Source organism: Castor canadensis, chromosome 17 (genome assembly GCF_047511655.1).
Source record: "Castor canadensis chromosome 17, mCasCan1.hap1v2, whole genome shotgun sequence".
In the NCBI taxonomy this organism is placed as follows: domain Eukaryota; kingdom Metazoa; phylum Chordata; class Mammalia; order Rodentia; family Castoridae; genus Castor; species Castor canadensis.
In genome coordinates, this window is record NC_133402.1 from 54103687 (window position 1) to 54126171 (window position 22485).

General features: G+C 38.5%; 1 protein-coding gene across 2 annotated transcripts in view; it reads left to right on the forward strand.

Moving 5' to 3' along the window:
• The window catches only part of Dnajc13 (DnaJ heat shock protein family (Hsp40) member C13), a 118548-nt gene extending 99827 nt beyond the window's left edge, over window positions 1–18721 (forward strand). For both annotated transcript variants that reach the window (XM_020172670.2, XM_074058908.1), the window contains 8 exons: window positions 3910–4079; window positions 4243–4285; window positions 4623–4796; window positions 7283–7462; window positions 7759–7899; window positions 9442–9585; window positions 11858–11957; window positions 17855–18721. In XM_020172670.2, coding sequence (XP_020028259.2) covers window positions 3910–4079; window positions 4243–4285; window positions 4623–4796; window positions 7283–7462; window positions 7759–7899; window positions 9442–9585; window positions 11858–11957; window positions 17855–17961 — 1059 coding nt within the window. In that variant the 3' untranslated portion in view covers window positions 17962–18721. The remainder of the gene's footprint in view (window positions 1–3909; window positions 4080–4242; window positions 4286–4622; window positions 4797–7282; window positions 7463–7758; window positions 7900–9441; window positions 9586–11857; window positions 11958–17854) is intronic.
• The last annotated feature ends 3764 nt before the right edge of the window (window positions 18722–22485 follow it).

Consider the following 22485-nt stretch of genomic DNA (forward strand, 5'->3'; position numbering starts at 1 on the left):
TTCACAAGGTTATATTCTGGAGGTTTATGGTAAAAGAATTTCTTCTATGTAAACTTTTTACTTGAATGTTTAATAGTTTATACACCATTGCGTGATCAAATTACTTAGAGCTGTACACTTGAAATGCTTTAAACATCTTGGTAAGCTTTTAATACCACTTTTTTTTTTCTTTTTTTTTTTACAAATGAATAGACTTGGATCATTAATAACCAAATAAGCATTCTCAGAAATCACATAGGAAGAGATTAATATTCATAAATATAGCTCTTAAATCTTATAAATACAGCTTATTTTTAGTATATACAGCTGAGGATGTAGCTCAGTTATAGAGTGCTTGCCTAGTATGGTCAAGGCCCTATGTTCAATCCCATTTAAAAAATAGCAAAAAAAAAAAAAGTTACATATGTATACACATATATGTGTATGTATATGTAAATTATTAAATGCTAGCAGTGAAGCTGTTAAAACATACCAGCTATTTCTGTTCTAAAGTTCATGTAGAATGCGTTCAACAGTGTTAAGATTGTTGAGTCTTGAACAGTAGTGAAAAGGACTGAATTGGGTCTAATTAAGTAGTATCTTTCAGAGCTGGTTTTGTTAAAATTCTAAGAAAACAAGTGACTGCATTTGCAGTGAAGTAATCGCCTGGCATGCGAGGTATGGTGGCAGCAGAGCTCATTTTGTGAGGCAGAGTTCCAGGCTACTACCTCAGCTTCATGACTCTGCACAACTTGTCTCTGAACCTAAGCTTCTTTAGAGTCATCGCGTGAAAGTAAATGGCTTTTAAATCCTGCTTCAACTTGTAGTGCTTCTTTTTTTTTTTTAATTTTTATTTTATTCATATGTGCATAATGCTTGGGTCATTTCTCCCCCCTGCCCCAACTCCCTCCCACCCCCCAACCCCCTCGCTACCCGGCGGAAACTATTTTGCCCTTAACTCTAATTTTGTTGTAGAGAGAGTATAAGCAATAATAGGGAGGAACAAGGGTTTTTGCTAGTTGAGATAAGGATAGCTATACAGGGTGTTGACTTGCATTGATTTCCTGTATGTGTGTGTTACCTTCTAAGTAATTCTTCTTGAACTAACCTTTTCTCTAGTTCCTGGTCCCCTTCTCCTGTTGGTCTTAGTTGCTTTAAAGTATCTGCTTTAGTTTCTCTGTGTTGAGGGCAACAAATGCTAGCTAGCTTTTTAGGTGTCTTACCTATCCTCACCCCTCCTTTGTGTGCGCTCGCTTTTATCATGTGCTCAAAGTCCAATCCCCTTGTTGTGTTTGCCCATGATCTAATGTCCACATATGAGGGAGAACATACGATGTTTGGTCTTTTGGGCCAGGCTAACCTCACTCAGAATGATGTTCTCCAATTCCATCCATTTACCAGCGAATGATAACATTTCGTTCTTCTTCATGGCTGCATAAAATTCCATTGTGTATAAATACCACATTTTCTTAACCCATTTGTCAGTGGTGGGGCATCTTGGCTGTTTCCATAACTTGGCTATTGTGAATAGTGCTGCAATAAACATGGGTGTGCAGGTGCCTCTGGAGTAACCTGTGTCACATTCTTTTGGGTATATCCTGAAGAGTGGTATTGCTGGATCATATGGTAGATCAATGTTTAGCTTTTTAAGTAGCCTCCAAATTTTTTTCCAGAGTGGTTGTACTAGTTTACATTCCCACCAGCAGTGTAAGAGGGTTCCTTTTTCCCCGCATCCTCGCCAACACCTGTTGTTAGTGGTGTTGTTAATGATGGCTATTCTAACAGGGGTGAGGTGGAATCTTAGCGTGGTTTTAATTTGCATTTCCTTTATTGCTAGAGATGGTGAGCATTTTTTCATATGTTTTTTTGGCCATTTGAATTTCTTCTTTTGAGGAATTTCTGTTTAGTTCACTTGCCCATTTCTTTATTGGTTCATTAGTTTTGGGAGAATTTAGTTTTTTAAGTTCCCTATATATTCTGGTTATCAGTCCTTTGTCTGATGTGTAGCTGGCAAATATTTTCTCCCATTCTGTGGGTGTTCTCTTTAGAGACCATTTCTTTTGTTGAGCAGAAGCTTTTTAGTTTTATGAAGTCCCATTTATCTAGCTATCTCTTAGTTGCTGTGCTGCTGGGTTTCCATTGAGAAAGTTCTTACCTATACCTACTAATTCCAGATTATTTCCTACTCTTTCCTGTACCAACTTTAGAGTTTGGGGTCTGATATTAAGATCCTTGATCCATTTTGAGTTAATATTGCTATAGGGTGATAAACATGGATCTAGTTTTAGTTTTTTTGCAGACTGCTAACCAGTTTTCCCAGCAGTTTTTGTTGAAGAGGCTGTCTTTTCTCCATTATATATTTTTAGTGCCTTTGTCAAAGACAAGTTGGTTATAGTTGTGTGGCTTCATATCTGGGTCCTCTATTCTGTTCCGCTGGTCTTCATGTCTGTTTTTGTGCCAGTACCATGCTGTTTTTATTGTTACTGCTTTTGTAGTGCTTCTTGGATGAATATTTCTCTAGCTTTATGGGAATGTGCTACCAAGGGCAAAGAAGGTCAGGCATGGGTTTTGTTTTTATTGTTACTGCTTTTGTAGTGCTTCTTGGATGAATATTTCTCTAGCTTTATGGGAATGTGCTACCAAGGGCAAGAAGGTCAGGCATGGGTTTTGTTTCAGGAGGCTTAACGGCCACTTTTCATACCTGGCTTTTGTCCTCTGAAGAACTGAATTATATTTGGCATGGCATTCTCAACCTATACAGGGAATATAAGAAGAAATAAGTGTATGAAAGTTGTGATATCACCCTGATGCTATTTCATATATGAGAAATGCCCTTCTATGGAAGCCTCAGGAGAAACTGGTTTTTCCCCCTCCAGAAACAGTTGGGTGCCTGTGAAGTAGTTGACATGATTGTATTTTGTGCATGCCTCTGTCATGTAACCAACAATGCTTACTTAAGTTGTTGGCTACTCAAGTTGTAGTAAAGCACCAGCAATATACAGAGCTTGTGATTTTTTTGTGTGCTGACATCATGTTAGTCTTCATTCAAATGAGCGTCTGCTGTGTGTCAGGGGCTGAGAATAGAAACAAGGAGAAAGGCAGATCAGATATGGGAAGGTTTTCATAAGCTGAGATTTGAGCAGAATTTGGCATAGACAGTCATGTGATTATCCGAAGGAAAATACCTAACTTCCAAATCTTCATTTCCCTTTTCCTTGTACCTGATACTGATTTCAATTTGTATGTAGTATGTGTTGAAGAGTGGTGGTATGTCTTTGTTGTGATGCTAGAGATTGAACCCAGGACCTCATCTACCATAGAACTACATTCCCAGCCCCTATTACTGTTTTGGTTTTTTGAGATAAGGTCTTGCTGTGTAGCCTAGACTGGCCTGAAACTCACTATGTACCCCAGTTTGACCTTGAATTCACAATCTACTTGCCTCAGCCTCTGGGTGCTGGGATTATAGGCATGTACTACTGTGCCCTTATTTTTGTAATGCTACTTTTTAAGTCCTTCTTGAAAAAAAGCACACTATTGTATAAATCAGAGTAAAAGAAAATAAATGCACTGAAAATACTTATAAAAGAGAAAGGTAGAATGAAAAAAATTACTTTGTGAGGATAAGAAGGTGTGAGGACAAGTTAGAGGGACAGACACAACTGAGGCATTCTCAAGACAAGAAGTACACATGTGACCTGGGGGGTGGGTCCTCTGGGCACTTTACACACCTTGGCTCCTAAATTTCTTTGTGTGTCTTAAATTTGAGGCAGGGGATTGCCGTGAAACTTGATAGGTAAATCAGACCAGGTCACAGTGAGTCTCATTAGTTACCTTTTACATAAACCAAATTGCAAAACTGTAAAAACAAGCCAAATATTGAGATGTTTCCAATAGGTCTTGTTTTCTTTTTCAAACCTCCTCCCATAGGTTCGAATTACATTAATGAAATTTCTGCCTAGTGTATTCATGGATGCTATGAGAGACAACCCTGAAGCTGCTGTGCATATTTTTGAAGGAACTCATGAAAATCCTGAGTTGATTTGGAATGATAGCTCCAGAGATAAAGTGTCCACCACAGTGAGAGAAATGATGCTAGAGTAAGTAAAGATGAAGACAGTAACTGAAAGCCTTCAGGTGAATTCATCAGGAGGGTGTTTTCCACACTAACTAGTGCCCTCCAAGACTTACTCTGAAGGTTAATACAAGTGTTACTTGTGATTAAAGCTTGGTATCTTCCCCCACCCTTTTTTTCTCCCCAAGGCACTTTAAAAATCAGCGGGACAACCCTGATACAAACTGGAAGGTAAAATACACTTTTATTTTTTTATTCTGGCTGAATGAGTTTGATGCCAGTCTGTAGTTTTATCACAAAGACATTTGGGCACCACCTCTGGAAAATAAGGCTTCCAATACAGGTTCCACATTTGGAGTAAGGAACTGATAAAGGCATCCTTTCTGAACTTTACTAAGAGAAAATGAAACTCATAATTATTGTAATTTGGAAATACTGTGGCTATTTGTGGACTAGATCATTGTATAAAGATTTCTTTAATAGAACCTGGCATTTCTTGCTTCATGTATATGTATGTATAAGTAATGCTTTTTAAGTGACTTAACTGTGATTCTGTCTCCATTCAAAGTTGCCTGAAGATTTTGCTGTGGTGTTTGGAGAAGCAGAGGGTGAACTTGCCGTTGGAGGAGTTTTCTTGAGAATCTTTATTGCACAACCAGCCTGGGTTCTAAGAAAGCCTAGAGAGTTTCTTATTGCACTATTAGAAAAATTAACTGAGCTCCTGGAGAAGAACAGTCCTCATGTAAGCCTCAGTCATCTACAAGACATTTCAAAGAATTTGCTAAATATACTGTGATCATATTTCTCTTTAAGGCTCATCCTCACTGAGCATGCAGTAAGACTTGGCTACCTCTTCAAACTATAGCACATTTAGGCTGGGGGCATGGCACAAGTGGTGAAGAACTTGCCTAGCATGCCTAAGGCCCTGGCTTCAATCTGGGGGGAGGGGGGAAGAAAATTTAAAAAAACGCAGCCACATTTAAATGAAAGTCCATTGAATTCTTTGGTCATTTTCAGTAGTGAAACTCCAGTAAAATGGTTCTTTATGAACCAAAGTTAGAGATACTTACATTGAGAGACACTATTTTAGCATTAGAGACTCTAAAGGAAGGTTTTTGCCATTCCATTTCCAAAGCCTGTCTAACTAAGGAGAAACCTAAATAGTCATTGTTTCTCTGGAAGTTATCTGTGTTCTTCATCACATTTTGTATGTATGGCAAGGATGATGCTAGATACAGAAGCTGACAGCATAGTGACAGGAGAACAGTGTGAATGAACCCTGTACCTGGTACCTGTGCTCACAACCAGAGGCTACCAGGAAAGCCACAGTGAGTGAAGGTGGTCCTGGTTTAGTAAGTCAGAAACCCTGACAGTGTGTAAGATTTTGTTATCTGAATGCTTATATTGAAAAATAGAAATACATGATTATTGTTGAATTGAACAGGACACCTGCAGAGCAAGGTGATTGAGCCTAGGCTATGTGGATAGAGATCCTGTGCCTCTCCAGTCCCAGCTCCACCACCAGCTCATCCTGTGTTGTCACGGGGCTGACTTAATTGCTGCATGTGTAGGATGACCACTGCTCCTGTCTCTGAGTTTGAGGTCTCAGTGAGTTAAGATATGAGGAGTATGTCTGCCATATTTCAAATGCTTAGAAATTATTAGTTACTATCATTAGCTTAGCAAAACTTTTTTGGGGGGGGTGGTGGTACTGGGGTTCTAACTCAGGACCTTGTGCTTGCTAGGTACTTGTTCAAATACTTAAGCCATGCCCCTGGCCCATCTGCTTTTAGTTATTTTTTAGGTAGGGTCTCACACTTTTTTTTTTTTTTTTTTTTTTTGTCTTTTCTTTTTTGGTGCTGGGATCGAACCCAGGGCCTCACGCATGCTAGGCAAGCGCTGTACCACCGAGCTACATCCCAGCCCGGGTCTCACACTTTTTGCCTGAGCCAGCCTCGGACTGCAATCCTCCTACTACATCTCCCTATAACTGGGATTACAGATGTGTGCACCCATACCCACCTTGTTGAGATGAGTCACATAAACCTTTTTTGTTCAAGTCGGTTGAAACCGCAGTTCTCCCAATCTTTGCCGCCCTAGTAACTGGTATTACAGGGGTGCACCACCATACTCAGTCCCCTTGCAAATTTTTTTAAAAATAGGATTAGTGTGCCATGTATTTACCAGTGTCACTTTGTCTAGTTATATTTCTTTTGAACTAAGAATTTTACTATACATTTTTACTATATAGTTTGCTTACAAAACAAAATTCTCAAAAGCTGAAACTTAGACGGAAACACACAATAATTTCTTCCTGTGTCACCTTTCTTTTTGGGCACATCCCATTTTCCATGTTCATTCAGAAAGCGTTTTTGTTGTGTGCATAAATGTGTGCCTCTAATGAGTAAGCTGCAGTTCTCTGCAGTCCACTATCCAGTGGTAGGATCACTATGGCAGCCAGACACACTAAATACAGGTTGAGCATCCTTAATCTAAAATCTGCAGTACTCAAAAATGAGAAACCTTTTGAATATCCTAATGGTGTCCAAAGTTTCAAATTTCAGAGCATTTCAGTTTTTGTTTCATTTTTATACTTAATTTGTTTTAAATTTTTATTTTGAGACAGGGTCTTGCTGTTTCCCAAACTGGCCTCAAACTTTCCATCAGGCTGCCTCAGCCCACCACGTGCAAGGATCATAGGCCTCAGCCACCACACTCTACTAGGAGTGCTCCAAAATCAGAACTCTTGAGTGGTGCTCAAATTTTTTTAATTCAGAGCATTTCAGGTTCGGGATTTTAGGGTAGGGATATTCAGCTGGCAAAATCTATGCAGTTATTTCAGAATGTGAAACACTGCTGAATCCAAGCATTTGTGATAAGGGATACTCAGGCTGTCATAGGAGTTGAAGTAGAACAGGGAAAAACCTTTCACTAGTTGTGCATTCATTAATGTAGCTATAACAGTGTCTGAAAATTTCTAGTAGTGTCTTTTGGGAGATGACCTCTTAATACCTGCAATAGAAATCAATGTACCTGGCCCAGAGAAGGGCTGCTTAGATGATGATGGCACATTGTAAGTCCTTTGGATTTGTGTCAGTCAGTTTTCAAGTGTCGGTACTTAGAAATTTTGAATCCTCAGTTTTAAACACCACATATATTGCCAAGGATATTGAGGACTTTTTCAGGATTTTGTATTTTATTTGTTTTGCTCTGTTTAATACTTTCCAGGGGGAAACTCTGGAAACTTTGACAATGGCAACAGTGTGTCTCTTCAATGCTCAGCCTCAGTTGGCAGATCAAGTCCCACCTTTGGGCCATCTTCCCAAAGTTATCCAGGCGATGAATCACAGGAACAATGCCATTCCTAAGAGTGCCATTCGGGTTATCCATGCTCTGTCTGACAATGAGGTATTAATGAATCCATTCAATAGCTTAGAGCTCTGGAATTTATCTGTGCTCTTTCTTCTGGACTAAGAGCACCATTGTAGTGTAAATCCCCTTTCTACCATGTGTCTTTGCACATACGAACCTAATGGCTTTTTATTGATTCTTAAACTTGTTTAAATGGTATAATTAGTAAGACACAGAATTTGACTCATTTCATTATTTAACTTCAAAGTAGATTTTTTAAGTTTCTGTTACTCTGGTGTTTACTTTGCTGTATAAAGTATTGCTGCTCTACAAGTAACCTTTTGGGCTCTTAGCTGTGTGTTCGAGCTATGGCATCCTTAGAGACCATTGGTCCACTGATGAATGGAATGAAGAAGCGAGCAGATACTGTTGGTCTGGCCTGTGAAGCAATTCATCGAATGTTCCAGAAGGAGCAGACTGAATTAGTAGCACAAGTAAGTGACTTTCTGGAGTCAGCATTCTTTTAGAAAACAAAGACACTAAATACTGTGACTGAGGTTTGGTGAGAGGTGAGTTAAGAGTTTTGTGCATGCACAGCTTTTTATATTTACACACAGGAAAGTGTGAGGACCAACTACCAAAACTAGTTGGTCCAACTTTAAAGTCTGGATCATTTTTTTGAGCATTTACCTTTAGCTTATTTTGTAATATTCACTTTACCTTCTTTGGAAAAGATGCATTACTTATTCCTTCCTTTATTTCTCAAGTCATTTTTTAGAATTTCACCAATTTTTTATTGTCCTTTTCTAGGAGACTGTTCACCTAATGAAAGTAGAACTTGGTGGGTATAGATGTAGAGTACACAGAGATTGAAAAACAAAAACTATACATTTAAAAGCCATTGCAGAAGTGTTCTTTCTTACTTACAGCTTTCAGAACAAATACCACATGATCTCATCTATAAATGGAATCCAAAATAGTCAAACTCATAGAAGCAGAGACTAGACTGGTGGGAGGTGGGGAGAAGGTAACGAATGGTATGGAGTTTCAGTTAGGAGGAATTTTTTTTTTTTTGCTCACTATAGTTAATAATAGTATGTTGTATATTTCAAAACAGCTGAGTAAAATTTAAATGTTTTCATTTCACCATAAAAATAAATAAGTATAGTGGTGGACATGCTAATTCACTCTGTTTACTCATTCCACATGTATACACATAACATCACTTTGTATCACATGCATGTATGCAATAAGAATTAAAAAGTAATGAAATACAATTCAGTCACTCATCACCGTAAAATTCTTTGGTTTCCTATGACCTGCCAGTTCACAAAGTAACATCAGACATTCTTCCTCTGCAGATAAGGCCCTGCATCTATCATATCTGGACCTCCTGTTCTCCCACCCCCTTTTCCTGCTACACTTCTCCCCAGTCCCATCCTCCAGCCTGTGTTTCAAAGAGGTCAGAGTATTGGGTAGCTCTCATGAAGACAGCAGATGCTCTGAGTTCACACTTGTGGTTGACCAGGACTTGATTGAATTGAAAAGAACATGACCTAGTATTGCCAGTTGCCTAGTATGGCCCTGTGGCCTCAGGCATGATGTTTAGCCTTTAGTGCTCAGATTGCTCATCTGAAACGAAGTTACAAATTAAATTACTTCATTGGGTTGTTATGGGGGGCAGGGGGGAAGGTACACACACTAAATGTCCAGATGCAGATTCCATTACTGCCCAGCTCTGTGGTTATACTTGTGTTTCTTCACCCTCTGGGTACTGATTGTACAATCTGTAATAACGATAGTGTGTTATGTGTTAAGAAGATTAAGTAATTGATACATAGCATTTGGAACAGTTGATGGCACAAAATAAAATTTCATTAAATAAAAATGCCATTATCATTAGAAAGTAAAATAAAAATCTGTACCTGGCATTAAAATATTATGAAAACAGGTTGCTTTTTATTCAAGTATGGTCTTGTGAGTGGATGTTTTACATTTTTTTCAACATACTTATGTAGGCTTAATATTCCTTCTAGGCCCTGAAAGCAGATTTGGTCCCATACCTCTTGAAGTTGCTTGAAGGCATAGGTCTTGAAAGTCTGGACAGCCCAGCTGCCACTAAGGCTCAGATTGTTAAAGCTCTCAAGGCAATGACTCGAAGCCTGCAGTATGGAGAGCAGGTGAGTCTGCAGTAAGCAGCTTTGATCTGTTGATTTCAGAGTATGCTAAACTTGGATTCAGGTCTACTTACAGTGTAAGTAAGCCAAGCGTGGGCTTGCATAACTGCCTCAAACTCAGTGAAAAAGCACAGTGCTTATGCCCAGTGGTCACTCAGGATTCTTCTGGACAATGGTGGTGTGTTGTGCATTTCAAGAAGAAAAATGCTGAAATTCTGTAGTGTAGAAGAATATTCAACATTTAGTACTGGTTAAGATCAGCTTTTGGATCTAGGAGTTATCGATGAGTGGTGATACGTACATTTTATTAACTTTCTCATACACCTTTTTAAAAGCTACGGAACATTATTTTGGTTTTCGTCTTTATTAGTCCTTGTAAAGTATTGGCTTCATTTTTTTTTATGAGTTAGATATGTATTAATGTATTTCAGCTGCATGCACATGCTGATTTCAGGTCTGTTCAATAATTTAATATCCCTCTAGTTTTATTGTTGCTCTGAGGAGTTCTCCCTTAAATTTATTGCATAGACTTATTTTCTAATGTTCTTTTTATTGAGTTGAAATTTACATACCATAAAATTATTATATGATGAACAATTAATTGCCGTTGAGCACAATATTCTTTTATAAATACCACTTTATTTAGTTCCAAAATATCTTCATTACCCTGTATCTCATAAACAGCTACTCTCCATTTCCTCTTCCCCCTGGCCCTAGCAGCCACTGATCTGTTTTCTGCTTATGGATTTACCTGTTCTGGGTGTTATCTAAGTAGTATCTGTCTTCTGTTACTGCACATGTTTTTGTGGTTTCAGTATGTATTAACGGTTCCTTCCTTTTTATGTCTAAATATTCCATCATATGTCATGCCACAATTTATCTGTTCTTCCATTTGATGGACATTTGAGCTGTTTCTACATCCTAGTGTTCTTTCACAGATTTAAATGTATTTCAACTAAGGCTTCCCCCTCGTGAATCCACTAGGTTTGTATGTTTCACGAAAAGAAGCATTTTTGATGCCATTGTCCCTTCTATCAGTATCATCTTGAATGATTTTAAAATTATATTAAAGAAGATAGGCCACATACACTGCTGCAATTAGTAGCTACTTAGCTAGTTTTTTGGGTTTTTTTGGTTTTTTGGGGGGGTGGGGGGATTGTTTTGTTTTTGGTTGTTTTTTGAATTTTACCTGTGGAAAACCTACCAAGAAAATGCACTCCTATTTACCACTTGCAAGCAGTTGCCTTCTTTTGACCTGCCTCAGGAATCCTGGTGGCAAAATTAGCAAAGTAACCCTGACACCCACCTACTGCTCCCAAGGAAGGGGAGAAAAGAGGTATAGTACTTTCCAAAATAGAAATCCTCTGCCACCTTCACAATTAATCTCTTCCCTATTGTTTCTTTCCAAGTTGGACAGGTACCCATTCTTGGACTCCCATGATCCCCGTGTTCATTGCTATTTAGTGTCTACCATTAAGTTTTCTGGCACTCTCTCTTTCTAGACTATAAGCTTTCCATCTAAGTTGAGAGACAGAGATTGTCTTCCTTATCATTGTGTCTGCTGTGCGTCCCACATCAGAGGTGCTCAATAAATTCTTTATCTGAATGTTGACTTGGAAAAGATACTCTCTTAAGTTGGTGTTTCCTAATCATCTTTATCTAACCCACAAAGAAAGAAGTGTCATTCATCTTTCTCTAGTACATATTCACACACACATATATTAATTGCACTCATACATTTATTTATTTATATATTTATTTCACAGAATATTTACCCATTTCATACATGATATTCTGATCCTTTCTCTATTCACTTATTTTATTTTCTCAAGCATACTGTTCACACCCTTTTTTGAAACTTCTAACAGGTCACCATCCGTAAGTTTGAAAGACTGCTTTAAAGTTTTAGCTACAGTTTCCAGCAAGTTCTACCAAAACTCTTCCTTAGTAATAATTTATTGGCCTATATCACACTATCTACTGTCCATTACTGTCACAAGAAAATACTCTGTTTAGGAATCTTCTGCCTCAATTATGAGTCCAGTTGTAGAGGGAAGACTAACTTGAACAGTTTGGGTCTGAGTGAGTGAGACATGCCTAACACAGGGCCTGGTATAAACTGTTTGAAAAATACTCGTTCTTAGTCTGTCTGAGGGTCCTTCCTCAATGGCCTTTTTTCCTGTTGATTTGTAAGTTGTTTTTTCTCTTTAGTTCAGGCTTCCAGCATCTAGTCCTTAATTTATTTCTGCTAAAAGGGCTTTGTTTACTTCCTTAGGTGAATGAAATCCTGTCTCGTTCTTCAGTCTGGAGTGCCTTCAAAGATCAGAAACACGATTTGTTCATTTCTGACTCACAAACAGCAGGATACCTCACAGGTAAGTCATACCTAGTTGGTTACCCTGAGACAGGCCAGATGCCACTTGGACCTTCCTTTTGCACTGAATAGACTTAAAATACCATGGAGAATGTTTACGTAGGTGCTGGTGGTGTGGGAATGTAGTAAACTCTGTTTTTAGCATCAGACAGCATACGAGGTATTGTGTTGAATGTGTCATGATAAAAACATGCTCTCTGCTTAGTTTTGATCCAGTTAATTAGTGTCATAGGTTATGTCTGGAGCATGTCTATATTAAATGTTTATCTCAAACATGTAAAAAGGATGGAGAAATACCTACTGAGGACTGCCAGTATCGGGAACATGGCAGCATCATGTCATTCCTCTCAGAATAAGAGTGAAGCTCCAAATATGTTATCAGACGTAAACTATTTTTCTTCCAAGTTTCCAGTGATTACTCTGTAGTTTTGCCTCATATTTAGGGTTTGTTCTCCCACGGGGGAAATACGTAGATATCAGAAACAAAAGCAGGGTTGACTGCTTAGGGTTCAAAGGATAGTACATGTTTGAAGCACAGGACATGTATCCATTTGGTACCCTAATTTCTCAAGTTTTAGAAAAGTTTTCATATTGGCTTCTGTCTAAGAAGAAAGCCACATTATTTAATTGCTGTATGCTAAAGATAAAATAGAACTTTCAGTTTGAAAAATTAACCTTAAGAACATGAGGTAGTTCTCCCATCCGTGAGAAGTTGTATATATGTAGATGTCAGCCCTACATCCTCACCCAACCAGAAGTAGTATAGGTAATTTAAGAGGAAAATTCCCAGTGTTTCTCACGCTGGTGCAATTGTTTTAATCCTGATTGGTAGTACTGATGTTTATAAAATTGTGAAGAATGAATCCTGAAGATTCAAAAACTGGAACTTTGGAGAAATTTTCAGCTGGTATAATTTTAGACTTGGTTGTGACACTGAATATTATTTATTTCCTTCACTGTGGCCACTTTAACATTAATCCATTTCTAATATCAGGAGCAGAAACCTAAAATTTATAAATGTGATACTTTGGCTGTTGGTCCTGTGTGTTTGTTAAGAGCAGTGATTTCTGTGGAGAGAAGTACCTAGAATACAGTCTTAATCTCTCCCACATCTTTCTCATTCAAATTTGGGGTGAAGCCATAGTGTCAAAGTAGGAGAATGTTCTTACAGGCTCACTAAACTACTTCTTGATAGTTTCCAAAAATTTTTATACCACATTTCCATGGCATTAGATTCTTTATGTATAAGCATGGTATGATTGGGAAAATGTGCCTTATTTTTCTCAGCTGAGAAAAAACTAAGAAGTTGGCCCCAAGAATAGTATTGTGTTGATTATAAGCTTCTCTACAGGAAGGCTTCCTGTAACGCTTTTTGTGAAAAGCATTCATTTATTCATTTATTATTCGTATTTAGCATTCATTGACTTGAAATAGAAAATTGCAGGTATCAAAGTTTTCTGTCAGCATCTTAACACCTTATTGCTACATGGGTCAAGGGTTATATCCACCATACAATCTTAATAATTAAGCCTGTCTTGGAATTCCAGCTTAGTGCTTGGATTTACCTCCTGATAAATAGAAAAGGGAGAGCTAGCAGAGTGGCCCAAGTGGTTGAGCACCTGCCTAGCAAGCATGAGGCCCTGAGTTCAAACCCCAGTACTGCCAAAAAAGAACATCTGCCACCCCAGCTCTGAGAAAAAACAGCTGTTATTCAACCATGTAAATGACAGCCAACTTGACAGTCTTGATACTAATTTTACAAAGCAGTTTTATAAATTTTTGTAAAGGATGAGATTTTTAGAGTATGTTTTTGTCTCCAATCAACAAAAGTTTAAATGGGTCACTAATAGTCTTAAAAAGTTTCCAGAGATAATCTGCATGAAGGAATACAAAATGGAAATACTGTTTTTGATAAGTAAGAGATATTTGGGAAAATGCCTCAACTTTTTAAAGTGAAAGAAACACTTTGGTGTGTAAATCTCTAATGAGGAATGATGATACAGTTTGGATTAAATATTTTAGACTGGTTTTAATTAGAGCTTTGTATTGTATTTGCCAAAGCATCTGTCCAAGTTGTTATCCTGTGAAAGTCTTTATTTTCTTGGTAGATGTTCTTAGAGTGTTGTCTTTAAAATCAGATTGCCTCTTCTGTACTATATGCAGTTTTATGTTTTCTAATTTAAAAATTAATATTTTCTTATAGATACTGTGTAATGAAGTTGAAGTAGGAAAAAAAATTTCCTGCGGGTGTCCTTGACTTATTGACAGCTGCAGGCCAAGGGGTCTGTGATTTGTATACAGAAGAGATTAACATTATCTTTAGAGACCTGGACTTCATTTGATTCTTACCCCCATCCAAAGCCCATAATAATTTTGAGGGTGGGGATTATGGAAGCTTCCTATCTATGCCTTTCCTTTTACTTGCATGCCTGGGGAGCTTCTGAATGAGGTATGAGGAGCGCTGTGATAAACCATAAGAGTTGGGAGGTGGTTAGCGGGGAAAGAAGAGCTTACAAATTTCTTTCTATCCTTGGTCCAACTCAAAGGGTAGTAAGTTCTGTGCAAGCCCAGACAAGAAAAAGAGGGTATAAATCCCACCACTGTGTGGTTCTGAAGGCCACTTCTGAAGCCTGCAGTTGTGTGTCTAGCTGTGAGTTGTATTGGCCTCAGAACTGACCTATTCTTGGCACATTATCAATCTGGAATTTTTTTTTTAAGATTTTAGTTGCTTGAGAAGATTTTTCCACCAGCTTTGGTCTATCCTATTTGAAAAGATGATGTCTTTCAAGAGTTAAGCTTAAGTTAATTTACAGTTGAATTGGTTCACGCTCATTTCTTAGGTTGCCAAATGGATTATTGTGTTTGAGCTTTTCCATTGGTGTGTGACATGAGTTTAAGGAAAGGGGCAAGTACTTCTAATAATTGTAAAATCTCATTTTGTGGAACTCCATGGAATTTATTCAGTGTTATGTTGAATCAGAATTTTATTTAATTAAAATGCCCCCCGCAAAGAACCCCTAATTTTCAGAAGATGCAGGTTGTATACAGTGCCCCTCTGATAAGTTTACAAATGAACTAAGGTACTGTAAGATACTTCTGACTGATGTCTTTGGGGGCATTTGACGAGTTGAGTGAATTTTGTTTAGGAGGTTGGGAAAGAAGAGTCTTTAGTTTAAGAGGAAAGTTAATTACTATTTCAGAGTAAGATGAGAATGACCAAAGATAAGAGTTAAGATTTTCTTCTCCCTGCCACTGAACAAATGTCATTTAGTGACATACTAAATGATTCGAAATAATAAATTTTAAAGTCATAGATAAAATTACTCAAGGGTGATAAAGTACAGTAAGACCCAGTTCCATAGGTTCTGTACCTGCCATACTGTTTTCTTTTATGATAAATATTTAAGTGTGCCTCAGTGGGTTTTACTGTGATGTAGACACATTGTGGTTGCTCATTATCCAGGACCCATAATTAGCCAATTATTAGGTTCTAGAATTACTAGTTCCAGTAAGTTCAGAGCCCTCCAAAAATAATGTCAGCTATAAAAATTTTCCACTTACCTCACCTAAAAAGTCAGTAGCAAAAGGAGGAGCAATGTGTTTGGGGGGAAGAGGCTGAGGTAAATAAATACTTTTAGGAGCTGGAAATGAAGATTGAGGAACTTTTGTGTGTACATATATAAAATTATGGCAGCCAGTTCTGTTTTGTAGCCTTCTTTGTTAATTTTCCATCTTTTCTCATTCCTCTAAAATCTGACATACAATGTTTCCACATGACTTGGCACCTCTCCTTTTTCTTCTACTTTCTCAGGAGAAAAAGTAATTCTAGAACCTGCTCTGCCCCATTCTGATGATGGAGCAGCAGGAAGCCTAGTGCATCCTTCAGGAGAGGCCTGGGCATGGAGGCAGGGAGCTTCTTAGACTACTCAGGAATTGATTTGCCTTTCCTAAAGGGCTTTCTTCTGTCTAGGCCCCTCATTTCACAATGCAGATTTTTAGCTTAGAAGTTCACAAATTTTCTCAGTCCACAGTGCCCTTAGTGTCTTAGTAATATTTTTGCCTAGGCTAAAAGAAATATCAGGAATTAGGTTTATAAAGTTGTATGTTCAAATATCTGGAAAGTAGTTGTTTGTATGACTTTGGTGGTAAAATGTCACTGTTTTTCAAATTTGAAATACCCAGAAGTATCCCTGTGAGGATACTCCAGCAGAGTTTGGAAACCACAACACTAGTCTCCTTTCCATGTGTAGCATTCATGTTTTGGTCTCATATCCCACTCCTTTGGTATGAACTTAGTTGAACCGACAGTCAGGATTGCTCAGGAACCATGTCAGTCTGGACAGTTTGAGGTTTTGTTCATAAAGATTTCCTCTTTGGTGAGACCTACATGATAGCTTTGTAGTAATTCTCCGCCCCGCCCCCCCCACCCCGAAACTTCAGAGCATGATAATTTGGTGGAAAATAGTGTCACCATATGGTGCTGCAGCTCTGAAACACACTGTCAAAGGACTTTGTCTACCTCGTAGTCTTTTTACCCAGCAGTCTGTGGAAGGCCTGGTGTGCTGACTGCAGATGATGGGAGTTTAGAGATGCATCCCCCCCTGGTACCTTAAAAAGGGGAAATCCTTTTCATAAGTGTTTCAAGGACAAGGCGCCAAGTCCCTGGACACTGTAGTTGGCTTTGGTCCCAGCTCATGCAGGCCAGATCGTCTGGCCATGTAACCACCTGCACAGTATCCATACAGGCCATTTCAGATCCTCAGTACAGATGCTCGCAAGGTGAGAGACAAGATGAGTCTGAGTCATGGCCTTTGTCCTGCGTCAGTCCTGTTATGCCTTAGCCCCATCATACTGCTCTGCTGTTTGCACCTCCTCACAACCTCCCTTGCTGCTTATATTTCTTTTCTCCCCTCAGGTGTCTCTCCTTCCCTTCTAACTGGCAGCAGCCCCCTTCACCTCAGGAGTGGGCTTTAGATCCGCTCTGCCAGGCAGCTTGCTAACTTCTGTGTAGCTCTCTGAAGCAGGTAGAGAAACATTTTGCTAAATGCATGTTGCTTCCACTGCCTTTCTTGTCCTAACGCTTCAATATTCTATAGTCATTTGCCTTGTTTCCTACAATCTGAGCTAAAAATATTGCAGCATTGTGCTAATTTCTCTTGCAAGTACTTGTCACAGTTTGTCCAGTGCTTCTGAGATATAATTAAATGTCTATGTGATGTTTAAACTCCAGAGGTCCAAAGCCACTGATAAGCTCATAGGACACATCTTGGTTAATGCTGGCATGTATAGCTTTTTCATGCAGTAGAGACTGTAAGAGTCAAACATGTAAAACTAAAATACTGATTCCTTTTTCTGGAACATTCTTGTTTTGACCTATGACAAATGGATGTCCAGAGCCTTCTTTCTCAGAAACCTTGGTATAGCAGCCTCTGTTCATTTGGTGTTACTTGTTAGAATAGCATTTCTTTGCACCAAATGAAAATAGGCTAACTTGAATGTTTCAAAATTGTTTATATTGAGAGTTTTGTCGTGTGTGATTTTTGGGTGGGCTGGTATAGTTTCTTTTGTCTGTCTGTTTCCATTTTCTCCATGTGACATAGCTCTTTCTGTACCCAGGGTTTTTTTTGAAAGATTGAATATCTCAGATGTGAGAATTTCCCTATTTCCACACCAGCATTACTGTCCAGCATAAATAATGAAATCATTTTTAAGTGTGTTATATAGTAAAAGCAAATCATGAAAATGGTGCTGTGTAGCTGTCTGCTAAGGTGCAGTTGTACATCTCAGTGATGCTTAGTTTCTCACGCTGGTGCATCTGACCAACTGACCATTTGTAAAGCTCAGTGTTTCCACATGACTGCTTTCTAGAAGATGCATGCTTTCCTTTCTTTCTTGCAGGACCTGGAGTTGCTGGCTACCTTACCGCTGGTACATCCTCATCAGTCATGTCTAACCTGCCACCTCCTGTAGACCATGAGGCAGGTGACCTTGGCTATCAAACTTGAAATTCAAGAGAGATAATAAATGCTGAAAGGCCAGTCCTGAGTCCACATTCCTCCAGCTGATACATTGAAGCAAACTCTTACTGCCTTTCTCCTGGTTTCATGACAGTGTTATTCCTTTTTCTATAAATATATTTTTATTTAGGAAAATGTCAGTGATTCTAATAGTATCACGTTGTGAAAAAGCACTCTGGATCAACCTAAGTGGGTACACAAGAATTTTTTTTCTTGATGTATGTAAGCACATTTTGTTCCTTTATATCTGTTTACAAGACTGTGAATCAAAAAGACAAAACTTTCTTCCTAGTTTTTATAATGTTTTTTTGAATTAGTATGACTGTGGGATTAAGCTGCAGTCTACAGAAATTGGGCTGAGTCACTCATCCCCAGCAAAAGGGAGTATTTCCCTCTCCTGCATCAAGTCTACATGGCTGTCTTCCTCCCTCCATCGAACACTATTAGGTTTTTGTCCCTGTACCTGTTCACCGGTGTCCTCAATCATTAACCTTTTGAGAGCTCACAATACACATCTGTATGTATAGCTGGCTTCACCAAATTAAATGAAGAGGAGCTTGTGCAAAAACAATTTAAAAAATTACAAATGGATGTCAAGATGTTATGTAAGAGATTAGTGTAATTGTGAAATGTTCTATACATTATCAAATATATAAAACTTTCTATATTGAATGTACATTATACAGATCGTTCATATGTGTACATAAAATTTTAAAAATAAAGGGAATTGACTGCTTTGTTAATGAGATATGTTTGTTCAAGTTTAATTTTTCCCTCTGAAAATCACCTGTATATCTTTTTTTCTAAGACAGATGCAGTAATAATGAACAGAGACTTTATCTCACATTCATAACTCTTCATAGATGGCTACACTGTTCATTTCTAATGCCACTAGTATTTCAGCCACATCTAAATTTCCAAAAACAGCATGTGTCAGATTGTTAATGAGTACCTTAGTGTGTGTGTGATATTAATTATATTAATTGTGATATTCTTAATACTAATATTTTTTTGTTTTCGTTTCTGGTTTTGTTTGGTTTTTTTTGGTGGGGGGCAGTACTGGGGCTTGACGTTAGGCACTCTACCACTTGAGCCAATCTGCCAGCCCTTTTTTGTGTTGGATATTTTAAGAGCTAGAAGATATTTTCAGACAAGATTGGGCAATTCAGGGTGGTATGGCCATAGACTAGAAGATATTTTCAAATAACAGATACCAGCCCATAGATCTTCTAATGTGACCACAGTTTGCAAGAAAATACAAACATGGAAATTTATACAAACACTTCTTAAAGAATGGGAAAATGCCCAAACTTCAAGTTGCTCTTCACATTTTTGCTTGTTCATTTTTTTGGTGGTGCTGGAGATCCCTGGGCCTTAGTATATGAGTCAAGTATTCTACCACTGAGCTACATCCCAGCCCTTCAAGTTCTTTCAAAGCAAAGAACCAAGTTGATGTATAAGAATATCTAGAATAGAAATTTATTCCTATTACAAATCATAAATTCAAGCTTTTGTGTCAGATTTACCACTCAAAGATTATGAAACAATAGCATAAATCAATATAGCATTTTCCCCTAAATACTAAAAAAATATATATATTAATAATGTCTAAAGGCCTATGTACTTACAATCTTTGATGTTTAAATACCAATACTAGCTGATTTTTTTTTGAATGACAAGCATTATGTAGTCTAATTCAATCCTTAGAGCAAACCTTGTGGCTTAGTACTGATGCAGTTCCTGTCTTCCAGGTGAAAAATGAGATTCAGAAAAGAAAGCAACTTTCAAAAAGTCACAGAGTAATAAACTAAAACTACTTTTCCCAAAACAATGATATCTGTTTCTTGAGCCACTATCCAAAGACAGCTATAATCTCAGAAGTGTTTGTGACTAAGAAAACTGAATTTTTCAGTCTTTAGGGTGGAAGCTTCATCTGAAATTTGAACATGAACTGGTTTGTCTCAGTCTTGGGGCATAAATTGACATAGCAGGAGCAAGGTAACAGGAAAGTAAAGATAGGACATGTGGAGGGGCAGAGGTGTTTGGTTTGGTTGGCAGTTAATGATCCAGAGAGAGAACCCTATCCTAGGCCCAGGGCAGGATGGTTGGGCAGTGTGTAGAGTGCGGGCAAGGGAGGGTGGGAGAGAAAAAAAACTCACAAGGCAAACAAGTAGCACACAGTCCTATCTGAGGAGCAGTGCAGAGCAAGAGCACTGGACACAGGCAACGAGAGTGCTCTGGGACTTTGTTGTGAACCTAAGGACAACCAGCTCAAGAATCTCTTTCAGTCCAGAAATCCTAGGATCCCTCTCGTGACACTTAAATTGTCCATTGTGTGATGAAAACAATTAACTAAAATAACAAAGTTTGTTAGTATTTGGGAAAGAACACTTTGTGAAAATATAAAATCAGTTGGGACTTTACCTACTTGAGTATCTAAGAATGCATGGCCTTTTAGACAGTAGTTTTGCCTTACCCACAGTTTCAGTTACCCGAGTCAGTTGTGGTCCAGAAATAGTAAATGGAAAATTACAGGAATAATCCATCAGTTTTACACTGCGTACCATTCTGAGTTGTGTGATGAGGTCTCACGGCCCCCTAATCTGCCCTGCTCCTGAATGTGACTCATCCCTTGTGTAGCTGTATTCACTTTGTGCACTACCCACCCATTAGTCCTTTAGTCACTGTCTGGGAAATCAGGTGACTGTTAACACAGTTGTTTGTGTTCATGTAGACCCTATTTTCCTTAATAATGGCCCCAAAGCACAAAAGTAGTGATGCTGGCAACCTGGATAAACCAAAGAGAAGTGGTAAAAGTACTTCCTGGAAGTAAAAAGATGAAAGTATAGTAAGATGTTCTGAGGGAGAAACCATGTTCACATGCTTGCATTACAGTGTATTGTTACAGTTGTTCTATGTTACTAGTAGCTACTATTAAATCTCTTACTGTGTTTAATTTATAAATTAAGCTATCATAGGTGTGTATGTACAGGAAAAAAACATTGAATAGATAGTTTGGTATTATCCAAGGTTTCGGGAATCCACCGGGACTCTAAGGAAGGGTTCCCTGCAGATAAGGGGATATTAGTGTGTAAGTTTTGTAAGAGCCTTTTATTGGTCAGAGGGTATGTGACCAAGGAATGCATGTCTTTTTTTGAGTTTATTTCCTTATCTGTAACTTAAGATTGATAATATTTAATTATCCCTCACAGGATTGCTATGAAGATTAAATATAGTTATTAAAGGTTTTTGGCAACTCTGAAGCAAAGCAATAACATGGTACACTGTGTAAGGTGTAGCAGTTATCAAAACAGTAGATTAAAGATCCTTGAAATGTCATTAAGTCACATAAAGCCCAACTTTTTGGGCTAGCAATATAGCTCAGTGCTGGAGCTCTTGCCTAGCGTGCCCTGGGTTTGATCCCCAGCATTGCAAAACAAAGGGAAGAAAAAAAAAATCTTTTAAAGTAGTCATGTCACTCTGTAATTTATTAACTAAAAAGCAATTATGTTCGCTCCAGATTCACAGCTGGGTATAGTCTTTAGTCTGCAAGACCATCTGGCAAGACCATCTGTTTCCTATGCTACAACATCTTTTCCCTTGAGCTGCTGCCTGTTAGCAGATGAGGTACATGCGGCAAAACCCAGAAAATGACAAATTAGCTTCCAGAATATGCCTGACAATTGAGTTGAATAAGGAGTTCCATCCATACACTAAAACTGTTCACACTGTCAAACCAGTTTCTCCTTGTTGGGACAAATGGAGAATTCAGAGTTTGGAGCGTGTGGGTTAGAAAAGCCTAGACAGTGCAAAATTCTCAGGAAACTTGATTACCACCAGGGCTGACTAAACAGCAACAGCTTCTGTTCTTAGATGAGGAGACCAGGCCTGCCAGGGCCAAACAGCAGAGGTGAATAACGGTGACCAGAAGGGGGCCATGCCAGTCAGAGGGGCAGCCTTTGCTTGACTACGACAGTCCTAGCAGAAGAGTAGTTGCAGTTGCCAAAATGCTGTCATGCTCAAGAGAAGCTGGAGGCTGAATTTCCAAGTGAAATCAGATTTTTAAATACAGGCAACCCATTCAAAGTCTTGGAAACCAAGTGGGCAAACAAAATGTGCCTACAGATTACAGCTAAGGGGTTGCCAGTTTGCTACTTCTGTGGGCAGAAAATCTGAAATTCAGTTCCACTAGAAATTAAGATAGAAAACCAGTGCTAGGAGGAATTGGATGGATGTGCTTTCTGTTCAGTGAGTTTCTAACTCAGTTGTATTTTTTTTAATGAACTCCTTTTCATAATCAGGTGTGCTCAGGCCACTTTTGCAAAGGGAGAAAAAAGGGCAAGGAATTCAGAGAAGTCAGTTGTTATGGAATGAATGATGGTGTGTCCTTTCCCACCTCTCCCAAATTTATACCTTGAAGCCCTAACCCCCCGAATGCAATCTGGATATTTAGGAGGTAATCAGAGTTAGATGAATGTGTCTGAAGCCCATGAGGTGAGTCCCTCATAATGT